The sequence below is a fragment of the Candida orthopsilosis genome (assembly GCF_000315875.1).
Source record: "Candida orthopsilosis Co 90-125, chromosome 6 draft sequence".
Taxonomy (NCBI): domain Eukaryota; kingdom Fungi; phylum Ascomycota; class Pichiomycetes; order Serinales; family Debaryomycetaceae; genus Lodderomyces; species Lodderomyces orthopsilosis.
In genome coordinates, this window is record NC_018300.1 from 223,089 (window position 1) to 235,604 (window position 12,516).

Consider the following 12,516-nt stretch of genomic DNA (forward strand, 5'->3'; position numbering starts at 1 on the left):
TTTGCATAGATATCTTTATTCCCACAACAATGAGCTTAGAACTTTACGGATCCAAGGACAAGACGTTGTTAGCCTTGGTCAACAATTTAAAACTTTCCATCGCTGCCATTGTGTACGACCCAAAACTTGTTGTTAAATTACCTGAAGATGACGATCACATCGGCGTTTTATTAAAGGACAAAAAGACTGGATTTGAATTATTCGAACCTAATGCTATTGTCAAATACTTGGCAAAGAACTACACCACTGATGAACATATCAAAATTGAAGAAAAAGAATTACATCAAGTTTTATTGACCAATAAGAAGGAAAATCTCGAACAAGTCAAGATTACAACTCCATCTAAAGTTGAACTCAACCCATCACAGATTATTCTCTTTTCATCATTGTACCCAATTTACATCAATGGAACCAACGCTTGGTTCAACGAGTTTGCTGAGAAGGTAGTCAAAGGAGTGCAACATGCGTTATCAATCACCAAAGTTGAAAGAGTCAAGGAACAGAACACCGGTGCCCAAAATTACATCAAAGACTTTTTGGTCAAAGACCAAGCAGAAAGAATTGTTCCGAAATCAGATGAACGTAACATCTTGATTACTTCAGCATTACCATATGTCAATAACGTCCCTCACTTGGGTAATATCATAGGGTCAGTATTAAGTGCTGATATTTACTCCAGGTATGTCAAAAATAGAAACCATAATGCCATTTTCGTTTGTGGTACTGATGAATATGGTACTGCAACTGAAACCAAAGCTTTAGAAGATGGCGTTACACCAAAGGAATTGTGCGACAAGTACCATAAAATTCATAAAGAAGTTTATGATTGGTTCGACATTGGATTTGATTACTTTGGAAGAACTACTACCGATTTACAAACTGAAATTGCTCAAGATATCTTTTTGAAGTTACACAAGAACGGTTACTTGGAAGAAAAAACTACCGAGCAATTGTACTGTGAACAACATCATTCATTCTTGGCGGATAGATTTGTTGAAGGTACCTGTCCAAAATGTGGTTACGAAGATGCCAGAGGTGATCAGTGTGATAAATGTGGAAACTTATTAGACCCATTGGAATTGATTGACCCAAGATGTAAAGTTGATGGAGCAAAACCTGTTGTGAGAAACTCCACCCACATCTATCTCAAATTGAATGATTTGGAAGAACCATTGAAAAAATGGGTGGAAGAAGCAAGTGGAATATGGTCCAAGAACTCTAAGACTATTACCAACTCATGGATTAAACAAGGTTTAGAGCCAAGATGTATCACCAGAGATTTGAAATGGGGTACACCAGTGCCATTGCCTGGATATGAAGAAAAAGTCTTGTACGTTTGGTTTGATGCTACAATTGGTTATGTTTCCATCACAGCTAACTATTTTAGAGACAATGATGCGACAGATACTGAAAACTGGATCAAATGGTGGAAGAATCCAGAAAATGTGGACTTGTATCAGTTTATGGGTAAGGACAATGTACCATTCCACACGGTCGTTTTCCCTGCATCTGAAATCGGTACCGGAGATAACTGGACAAAGTTACACCATGTAAGTACCACTGAATACTTACAATATGAAGGAGGAAAATTCTCCAAATCTAGAGGTGTTGGTGTTTTCGGAAATAATGCTAAAGAGACTGGCGTTTCTTCATCGGTTTGGAGATACTATTTGGCTTCAATTAGACCTGAAACTGGTGATGCTCAATTTTCATGGGATGAATTTGTTGCCAAAAATAACAGTGAATTGTTGGCCAACTTGGGTAACTTTGTCAATCGTATTGTCAAATTCGTTAATGCTAAATACAATGGAGTTTTGCCTAAATACAATGTTGAAAATATCTCAAATTATAAGGAGTTTGTCACTGAATTTAATGCATTATTAAAGGAATACATTCAAGCTATGGATGGAATTCAGATTAGAAAAGGGTTGGAGACAGCCATGACATTATCGGCGCGTGGTAATGCATTTTTACAATCGAATCGTATTGATAACAAAAGTTTTGAAGAAGAACCAGACAGAATTGATGCTGTTGTTAATGTTGGTATTAATATTGCTTACTTGTTATCAGCTGTGTTTTATCCATTTATGCCACTGACATCAGTGCAAATCAATAGAATTTTGAATGCTCCTGCATTGTCGATTCCTGATCAGTTTACACTTGTTTTGCTTGCTGGTCACAATATTGGAGCTGCAGAGTATCTTTTCAAAAGAATTGATGAAAAGAAGATTGATGAATGGAGGAAATTGTATGGTGGTCAACAGAAATAATGAGCTAGAGCATGTAGTATATATTATACTAGATAAGATCTTAAGAATGAAAACAAGTAGATATGGGTTGTTTTATTTTTATTCGGGCTTTTTATATGTAATTTCAAAGTTAATTGCACTCCAAAGCGACGTCTCATCATCCTTCCACTCTTGTATCTTCTTGACTACTTCTTGTTTGACCTCCTCATTTTTTTTCTCGTCATCTACTACAAAGACCTCACCCCCACCTTGCACTCTCTTGATAAGCAATTCACCCCATACTTGTTTGGTCTTTTCAAGACCTGTAAACAACATTGTTGACGCAGAAGTATTGATATTGGCTGGTTTATACCCCGCTTCAATGGCTCTTCTAAACAACTTTCTACCAGCTTTCAAATCGGTTGACCCTCTATTCAACGCACTTGTGATGATGTATTCCCTAAGCACTTCATACTTTGGCGGATCAAAAAGCATTGAGTCCATTTCACCATCTTTCACGGCGACAAACTTACCCGGTTTGGCGACCCTAGCCAATTCCTCCAATGCTTTTATGGGATCTTCCAAATGAACGATAACTTGGTGTGCATGGACTAAATCAAATGTATTATCTTCAAATGGCAAATTGTAAACTGATCCTATCTGAAATGAAATGTTGTCAACATCAGCTGCAGTTGATTGTTGCAACTTGTTAGCGGTATCAACGATTTCTTTGGTTGGTTCAACACCAATGATTGATCCACCTTTAGTCAAATAGTTTTTTGCAATATCAATAGTAATTGATCCTGGACCACATCCCACATCCAATACCTTAAAATCAGGTTCAAGTACATTTGTAATATATTTGACTGAGTTTTCCACATTTCTAATGGCGTGAGTGTCAGAAATGGACTTCTTGTAGCCTTTATTGTAATATGCTTGTTCAGAAGGCATGCTGGATGTTTGGTTGTAAAGAAAGTAAAGTTATCATCCCTTCAGCACTTTGGCTAGCTATTTATAGGGGAGATTTCATACGGAAAAAAGCACAAACTCCGACCATTGAAGTCCGAACGGACATAATTTCGACACAAGTTGAGCTTTTCTTGGTCCGTACAGCTCAACGCGAGAATCAAAACAGTTCAACTAACAGCATAGTATATATTCGAGTCGTATTGAAAACCTACGCGTCTCGGTTTAGGTACATTTCACTAGGCAGCTACGACCAAGGGGTGAGATCGGAAAGTTGGAAACACATGAGAGTTCGTCAGTATTACAGCTATAGTACAACCCATAGCCACGTATCTAGTTATTAATACATAGTCCAGATGATTGACAAGGTCCGTGGATTAGCCGTTCACAAACGGTCTGTTTCTTCACATTGCTTCCAGTCAAATAAGTGCTTGGCGATTTGAAATTCGCCACAAACGATAGAATACGTCTCGTCAATCTAAAATTACAATCTGTACCTGCAATACCAATATCCGAGGCAAGTATCGGTGTCAATGGATGGCCGGAATTAAGACATAGCTCCGAAAACATCTGATGGTGGTGTTAATCAAAGACACAAAATCTAAAATAGGAAAAACCCGGGGAAAATAAAAAATCAGTTGACTTAGTCACATGACTCGGCTAATAGACAAAAAAAACCAAAATCAGTTCCCCACCTTTGTATAAAACTCTTCCAAATGCATGATCCTTTGTCGCTTGATTACAATTCATTCCAACATTAGTATTTAAAATACTGGATCCTTATAGTAACTTCATCTCCATCTTCTTCCTAACTACAGGAACATATACGAAACACTACAATCACCTTCATCTATTCTATCCATACAAGAAAACCACCCCGGGGTTTTTAGTCATATATTCTATTTAATACCAAAAACAACAAAATACAAGTACCGCCACTTAACTTAGGTAGCTTGAACAATCAAAAAAGCTTCATTCATATTTATACAATTAAATACTTTGATACCTTCAACTTATAACCACTTCAACATGTCATCGATTATGTCAACATTTAAAGGCTTAGTGGCAGGTGTAGGCATTACACCCATTGTCGCCAAATATGTAATTGCTCCAAGATTATTTGACCCAAATGTAATGAAAGAGATCCATTACATTCAAAAAGAGTTGGATTTCGTTGGTTGGAATGTGAGGCACTTGGAGGAAGAAAGAGGGTTGAAGGAGGATGATTTATATACACCAGCAACATACTATGCACAAGGATGAGGCATTATATGTAGCTTTTACAGAGGTTGTTGCTTTATATTTATAAAGATTTTTGCAATATGAAATATTATTGATACTTGCTGAACCGTGTAGTGTCTGATCTCTTTGAATCCATTCGTTTAGTAGTTTACCGGCAAGAAGCTGCTAGTCTGGATTGAAGTTGCTGACTGTACTTAACCTAGTGCTTAAAACAATCAGGAGTTCTTCGGTTGCGCAAAGAGAGATCAGTTTTAACGATTACTCACCTATATGGGTTACAAGTACGATCGCTACAAAATTGTTTTCATTGTAAGTGCCCTGAATAGCTCATTTAGGGTGAACTGTGAGACCTTAAAGGTGAATATAAGTCCAATATGAATTGCAATTACAGGTGCACGTGCTGATTACAGTTTATCGTGGTATGTCGTAAGTATCACTCTGAACTGAGTTTCAAACGCAAGACAGAGCAACAAGACCAGTTGAAGACAATCCCCCAATACTTCATGTAGAGCAAGGACAATGGACCATTACCGACCCGCAAAATTTGTAGACGTAATAGAAGAAATGAGCAAAGAAGTTGCGAAAATTTTGGAATCAATTAGTATTACACAAAATGAAAGGACCAAATCAGTTTCGAGATGAATGTAATAAACCACAACAGATCACACAGCACCTCTTCTTACTTTACAGTGCATCATGAACCACTTGCACTGTCCAAGACCTAATTAAGCTCTAATCATTCATGGTGCTTGCTCTTTTCCGAAGATGTATTTTTGCCAAAATTATTTCTTTGTGTTCTAAATTTGTGTGTTATCGGGGATAATGAAAACACACGCGTCATCGCCAGAGGTGGGTCTAGACTTGCAACGAGATTTGCAAAATACACCACCCATCCATATAAACGTTTCCACGCACACCCATTACACACACACAAAGCTCAATAGAAGATATGTTTTGAATTGCAACTACTTTGGTAGTGATTAAGATTTTCATGCAGTTGATAGAAGGCGAATAGAGATAGGCAATGATAACCTAATGTTGACTGATGATATATATAGTACCTTATACAAATGCATAATTCAATGACTCATCAATAGAGTCACCCCAAGCACGTCTCTTTTCTTTCTACTGATTAGTTCTATTGAAATTTTGTAAGGGGTCTTTCTCTCTCGTTTTTGATGAATGAATATCTATTTTTTTCTCTCTCTTATACTATTGTTGTTTGATACTTAATTTTCCTAAAACATCAAAATTCAAAACAAAGGCACAGCTGCATTACATGCACTGCACGAAACTCTATCAGTTTAAAGCAATCTGTAACACACGTGGATTCACATAAACTAAACATGTCAATAACCCAGATAATGCAAACGGAGAGCAGCTATAGAGGAAAACTTCAGGTGTAAGTAGTAATAGAAGATTACGAAAAATAATAAGTAGAAACTAAAAATAGGTTTATGTATTAACAAAAAGATCACAAGAATTTTATATACACACTGAAATTCAAATCATAAAAAAAATTTCTAGTCTCCTTTATATATCATACCTTTCCTTCCTCGCATAATCAGCTTTGACTTCTAATCTACTTTCGTTCAGATACTACTGCACCGCCTTCGCTTCATCGACTTCACTTTTTATCCAAAATTTATGCATAAAATGACAGTCGAATCACAACAGCACATTTTTGAGACTTTCAAAAAGGCAAATCAAAGCCATATTTTTAAATATTACGACCAATTAACAGTAGACGAACAAACTCAGTTTTTAAGCCAACTATCATCTGTTGAAAACCCCTCTAAATTGGTTGCCACTGTTTCTGACGCTATCAAATACTCATCCTCAAATTCATCGAGTAAAAATTTCACTCAGTTGCCAAATGAACAAACTGCATCCACACTTGATCTCGATTCCCAAACGTCGCAACACTGGTCAGAATTGGGGTATCAAGCTATTGCCGATGGAGAGGTAGCTGTACTTTTGATGGCCGGTGGCCAAGGAACCCGGTTAGGTTCCAGTGATCCAAAGGGATGTTATGATGTTTCATTGCCTTCACACAAACCACTTTTCCAAATCCAAGCAGAAAAGATTCTCAAGATTGAACAGTTGGCTCAAAAGAAACTCCAATTGGAAAAATTGCCAACTATAATGTGGTATATTATGACAAGTGGACCAACAAGAAAATCTACTGAGAAGTTTTTCACTCAACACAACTATTTCGGTTTGGATTCAAAACAAGTTGTTTTCTTTAATCAAGGCACATTGCCATGTTTTGATTTATCTGGAGAAAAGATTCTTCTTCAATCCAAAAATGCCATTTGTGAATCTCCCGACGGAAATGGTGGATTATACAAAGCATTATTAAACAATGGTATTTTGGAAGATATGGTCAACAAGAAAATCAAACATATACACATGTATTGCGTTGATAATGCATTAGTCAAAGTTGCCGATCCCTTGTTTATTGGGTTTGCTATAGACAAGCAATTTGATTTGGCTACAAAAGTAGTTCGTAAAAGAGATGCTAATGAAAGTGTTGGATTAATTGTTCTCAATGACGATACGAAGAGACCTTGTGTGATTGAGTATAGTGAAATATCGCAGGAGTTGGCAGAAAAGAGAGATCCTCAAGATGATTCAAAATTGTTTCTTCGTGCAGCAAATATTGTCAACCATTACTATTCAATTGACTTGTTGACGAAAATGATCCCTCAATGGATCTCCTCTCAGGAATACTTACCATTCCATATCGCCAAAAAGAAGATTCCCTCAATTGATTTGAAGACTGATCAATTTTATAAACCAGAAACTCCAAATGGTATTAAATTGGAACAGTTTATATTTGATGTCTTTACGTCAGTCTCGTTGTCGAAATTTGGGTGTCTTGAAGTTGATAGAACTGATGAGTTTTCACCTTTAAAGAATGCTGATGGTGCCAAGAACGATACTCCAACTAGTTGTAGACAGGATTATTTGGAAAGGGGAACAAAATGGGTGAAGGAAAATGGTGGTGAAGTAGAACAAGGCGCACTTGTTGAAGTTGATCCATTGACCAGTTATGGTGGTGAAGGATTAGAGTTTGTAAAAGGACAAGTTTTCACAAATGGTGATGTTATTTAAAATCTATATAACTAGGACTTTAAAAAATAAGTATCTCAGGCCAATAAACGATTCATTTGCTCAACTGTGTAATCCAACACATAAGTCTGTTCTACCAAATCATCCAATCGACTGTAATGACGCTCATTGTAAGGAATGATACTATCGATAATCTTCATCAATCCAGGTATTTCAATTAATGTCTCAATAGCAAAGTGTTGCAATATAACATGAATCAAAGATTGACTAATTTCGAAAAATTTGAAATTGATATTCCAATCTCTAATTTTTTTAAATAATGTAACAAGTTGATCGTTATTTAATTGACTTATTGTGATTTCCAAATTAAACGACCCAATGGGCGATTCATCATCCTCATTTGCCTCCATACATGATTTAATCACATGATACAATCTCATAGAATGATTCAACGTCAAAGCTAACAAGAATGCATTACTCCAATCTTGATTCTTGACAAAATTCGATAAACTCTGCTCTTGTTCAACTTTATCCTTTGCTGCCAATTCACGTAGCCTGGTTTCTTCCGCGGTATTATCCGTCCACGTAGTCACTTTACCATCTGCATCAGCGGTGATGAATTCATCACCTTCATCATCACGTAGGGATATTGCCCAGATTCTATTGTCATGATTATCTAAAGTTCGAATTTCTTCACCTGCTTTGTAATCCCAAATTTTAACTAACCCATCAGCACCACATGATATTAGTTGTGGCAGTTGTGGGTTAAAAAATTTAACTCGTTGGATTGAATTTGTATGTCCTTCAAGTGTCTTTTGACATGTGAAGTCGTTTAATGACCAAACTTTAAGTGTCTTGTCACCACTCCCAGTAACAATCAATTTGTCATATTTGTAAAAGCTTATATCCCATAATCCTCGTTTATGACCTTTGAGAACACCAATGGTTTCTCCAGAGTGGGAGCTCCAGATCTTTCCCAATTTGTCGTAAGATGCAGTGGCAAAAAACTCATCATTGGGTGAAATATCGATAGCATTTATATCCTTTTCGTGAGCTCTTCTAGTGTACAACGATGTCTTGACTGTATTGCCACTAGTTTTTGGAATGGACCATTTTTTTATAGTCAAGTCGCTTGATCCGGTTATAAGAAATGTAGGTTCTGGTGTGAGCTTATTCAAACAGATTGCTGTGACTGAACCTGCATGTCCTTGAAAAGTGGCATACAATTCGAAACTCTCTACATCATCATTCCACACCCATAACTTGGCTTCACCGTCTTTTGATGCAGTTGCCACCCATTTTCCATCAAGACTCGCGTCAAGTGCATTCAATATATCAGTATGGCCCTCGCATAATTTCAACTCAAATGGCTTTTGTAAATCCATTATCCTCAATGCTGGTGAGTTTGTAGCCATGGCCAACAAGTCATTGTTTGGTCCCACGTATCTAATGTCGGCAATAATTCCTTGATTACCAGCAATTCTCTTGACAACGGGTAGTTCCCCTACATTGTCACGTATAACTCGCTGATCTTCAATGGCAAGATCCAATTCCACTAAAGTTTGATCACTTATGACCAAATTCAATTGCTTATCACAAACCTTTATAACATCAATGATCAACAACTCTTCATTAGTCTTTAAAGGCGCTGGTGATTGAGCAATTAAATCACCAGTTTTGATATCCCATAATCGTAACACATTCTTTGAACCTGCGGTGTAAAAATACTGACGGTCATTAACATATTTGACGAACCCACTGGCTTCAATCTGTTCATTTATAGGGTAGGTATACAACGGCCTGAAATTCTTTGTACTGTATATGATCGCAACATGGTCTCTACCGCCAGATATAAAGTATTCGTAATCTTCATCAAATGCAACACCTCTGACTGCAGTGTTGTGATCTTTCAAAGTGTGTATACATTTTCGTTTAGACAAGTCCCAAATCTTGACCGTACCCATGGTATCACCACTTGCTAATCTCCAACTGGCCAAATTATTCAATTCTCCATACAATGTAATTGAGCAAATGGTTGTACCATGGCCTTTCAATGAATGAGTAACATATCCGCCTTCAATATCCCAAACAGTAACAACACCGTCTGATCCACCAAATGCAAACAACGATGACGTAGAATCAACAGTTGAAATGTATACTGGTGATGAAAGTTTAAAAGTTTTAGTAACTTGCTTAGCTTCGGTATCGAATATACGTAGTTGCTGTGATTGTGAACATATAGCAACATACTTTCCATCAGGAGTGATGCATAGGCTTGTGATTGCTTCATCGTCATCTCCTTCAATCCTATAGTAAATCTCATTTGTGAATAAGTCAGTTATTATAACATCCTCATTGAGCGGCGTGGCCAAATATTGTCCATCAGAGGCAGATATACTTGCACTAGTACCACCCACGTAGATTGGTTCTGTTTCTTTATGTATATATGTTGTCTTCAAGTCCATGTCGGTGCTTGTGGGTTAGTGGTGACGCTTTTGCAACAAACAAAAAATTCGTTTTTTTTTAAGAACTGAGATGAGCATTGAAGACTGGTGTGCGCGAAATTAGAGGCAGATGATATTCTAATCGTTCTAATTCTATTAATACTATAAAACCTACATCCATTCTACACCTAATGACTTTGCCGTGTTCTCCATATACATCTCAATGTAATCCTCTAACCCCTGATTCTTTTCATTTGTGCTCCCAAACACCCATTGTCTAAATCTAATCAATCTGAAAATTAAACCAGAAAAGATCATACTCAACTTGATCCTAAAAACATCCCAGTAATCAGACCACGAAATATTTCTTTCGAAAGATATCGCCGCTATTGCTTCATTAGTTAATAAATTTATTCGATTAACTGGTGATCCATAGTCTCGATTAAGACTTTGGATCATCCTCATGGTCCTTGTTATAAACGTCAATTCTTTAGGAAACTTCAGTCTGTCACCAATGAAATCTTTAAATAAATCAGAGATATCACGAGTGTCTTTCTCATTCAGGTTCTGAGAATTCATGTTCACTGGACGTAGCTGTACTAATGTCGCAAAAATATCAGGAGATGCTATCCCCCAATCGAGGGCTATTTCTTCTATTCCATTGGTGTTGAGTAAAAACAAGTCTTTCCAAAGTTTGCTATACTGCAATCTAAATTTTTCTGGAAGGGTTGTGTATAGCCCGTGATCAAGTAATATAAGTTCTTGCTTACCTTTATTATTGAATCGTGCAATCAAATTTCCCGGATGAGGATCAGAATGAACAAAGCCATATTTGAAAATCTGTCTTCCAAAAAGTTGAATATACTGTGTCATCATTAATGTGAGGTCATATCTCTTTTGAAGTAGTTCCTCCTTTTTAGTCAATGGAACACCGTCAATCCATTCAGCTGGGAGCACTTGTTTAGTAGTTAATTCAGGATAGTTTTTTGGAATCCTCAAATTCATATTCTTTAATTCAGGATCACCATCAATCAAGATTTGCAATTTCCTTGCATTCTGCATCTCGTGAACAAAGTCCACCTCAGTACTCAATTGTTCAGAAATGAACTTGCTAAACATACTCAACGGTATATCAAATACTTTTTCATACACTTTCGAGATAAAATGATAAACCCACAAGTCAACCACAACCTGGTTACTAATGTAATGGTGTTGAACCTTTAATGCCACTTCTTGGCCACCTAAGTTACCATTGAATTTAGCTTTATGTACTTGAGCTATGGAGGCGCTTCCAATGGGTTCTTGGCTGATCCAGTCAAAATATTCCTCTTGATAATTAACACCTAAGTTCTTTTGTAAAACTGCATCAACTTTATCCCATGAATCTGTTGGTGCATCATCGTACAATTGTGGGAATCTATTCTGATACGCCTTTGGAAACAAGGTCCCTTGATTGGCAATTGCCTGTCCTAATTTGATGTAGAGTCCTTTATTTGTTGTCAACAACTGTAATAATCTCTCACTAGCAACCTCATGTAAATCATTCAAATCGTGATATTTGCTACTATTGAAACCGTATTCATAAGCTATCCAAAGAAGCACATACAAAGCTCGAACAGTTCTAGCGATGAGACTCGAATTATACTCCCTATCAATGATGTAAATGGCTCCTCCGCTGGCAGTTATTATGGTTGTTCCTAACGCAATTCGTCGAAGTGTCTTTGAACGTCGGACTGTTGGTGTTGGGTGTGTACTTGCAAAGCTTTGTATTCTGGTGAGTATGTTAGCCCTTAACATCGGAGATGCCCTATACCATGGTCGGCTAAACATGAACCTTGAATCAAAAGCAATATATGGATTGCTATCAAATATTTAAAACTGCAAAAAGAGATTTGATTTGATCCACATGACTAGCGCCGGAAAAAAAAAATAGTTCAACCGGGGTAAAGCCGAAAATGGGGTTTTTGATACAAACTAGGTATACAAGAAGGGTGTAATTACAAATACGCCTCGTGAAACAGATTTGTAAAGTACAGAATAAAAGAAAGTTACCTTACTCTTCTAGGAGCTATTTTGCTTATCAATAAGTTATGCTTTTCATTTGGTAGCAAGTTCCACTTTTGACACTTCCACTGTGAGTGTAGAAGAAGAACCGAGCAAAAGTTTTCGAAAAAAATCATTCCATAAACCACAAGATACATACACTTATTCTATCCCCTACGAAAACAACTACACACTTCATACACTCCAACAATGTTTGCACGTCACATTTCCAAACCATTGGTTAGATCAATTCGTACTTATGCGACTGAAACCGTAGTACCACCAAGACCCAAGAAAGTTGGAGTATTCAGAGGTGGATTTATTGGATTCTTATTGGGCGTCACAGTCACTGGAGGTGCTTCATACTACTACTTATTGGAACAATACAATACAGCCAATACAGTTGTTGCTGCCGACATAATTGCATTACAAGCTTCTATCAACAATTTGGAAAGACATGTAAAGTCGCTTGAGCAAAGGAAATAAACAAGAGTTGGATTACAAGAAAAGGAACCAGT

At 37.0% G+C, this 12,516-nt stretch overlaps 7 protein-coding genes across 7 annotated transcripts; 4 read left to right on the plus strand and 3 right to left on the minus strand. All coding sequences in view use genetic code 12, as the record gives it.

The window, feature by feature from the left end:
- Nucleotides 1-29: 29 nt before the first annotated feature.
- CORT_0F01240 (Mes1 cytoplasmic methionyl-tRNA synthetase) lies at nt 30-2,270 on the plus strand (the record flags this gene model as incomplete). Its single annotated transcript, XM_003870432.1, has 1 exon — nt 30-2,270. One exon carries the CDS (start codon nt 30-32, stop codon nt 2,268-2,270), a length of 2,241 nt encoding a protein of 746 aa, XP_003870481.1.
- Nucleotides 2,271-2,348: 78 nt separating this feature from the next.
- On the minus strand, nt 2,349-3,179 carry CORT_0F01250 (hypothetical protein; the record flags this gene model as incomplete). The annotated part of the gene is made up of 1 exon (XM_003870433.1): nt 2,349-3,179. One exon carries the CDS (start codon nt 3,177-3,179, stop codon nt 2,349-2,351), a length of 831 nt encoding a protein of 276 aa, XP_003870482.1.
- A 1,044-nt stretch (nt 3,180-4,223) lies between these two features.
- On the plus strand, nt 4,224-4,457 carry CORT_0F01260 (hypothetical protein; the record flags this gene model as incomplete). The annotated part of the gene is made up of 1 exon (XM_003870434.1): nt 4,224-4,457. One exon carries the CDS (start codon nt 4,224-4,226, stop codon nt 4,455-4,457), a length of 234 nt encoding a protein of 77 aa, XP_003870483.1.
- A 1,626-nt stretch (nt 4,458-6,083) lies between these two features.
- CORT_0F01270 (Uap1 UDP-N-acetylglucosamine pyrophosphorylase) lies at nt 6,084-7,553 on the plus strand (the record flags this gene model as incomplete). Its single annotated transcript, XM_003870435.1, has 1 exon — nt 6,084-7,553. The coding sequence occupies one exon, from the start codon at nt 6,084-6,086 to the stop codon at nt 7,551-7,553; it is 1,470 nt and encodes a 489-aa protein (XP_003870484.1).
- Nucleotides 7,554-7,588: 35 nt separating this feature from the next.
- CORT_0F01280 (Utp13 U3 snoRNA-associated protein) lies at nt 7,589-9,976 on the minus strand (the record flags this gene model as incomplete). Its single annotated transcript, XM_003870436.1, has 1 exon — nt 7,589-9,976. One exon carries the CDS (start codon nt 9,974-9,976, stop codon nt 7,589-7,591), a length of 2,388 nt encoding a protein of 795 aa, XP_003870485.1.
- Nucleotides 9,977-10,126: 150 nt separating this feature from the next.
- CORT_0F01290 (hypothetical protein) lies at nt 10,127-11,785 on the minus strand (the record flags this gene model as incomplete). Its single annotated transcript, XM_003870437.1, has 1 exon — nt 10,127-11,785. One exon carries the CDS (start codon nt 11,783-11,785, stop codon nt 10,127-10,129), a length of 1,659 nt encoding a protein of 552 aa, XP_003870486.1.
- Nucleotides 11,786-12,208: 423 nt separating this feature from the next.
- On the plus strand, nt 12,209-12,484 carry CORT_0F01300 (hypothetical protein; the record flags this gene model as incomplete). The annotated part of the gene is made up of 1 exon (XM_003870438.1): nt 12,209-12,484. The coding sequence occupies one exon, from the start codon at nt 12,209-12,211 to the stop codon at nt 12,482-12,484; it is 276 nt and encodes a 91-aa protein (XP_003870487.1).
- Between the last annotated feature and the right edge of the window lie 32 nt (nt 12,485-12,516).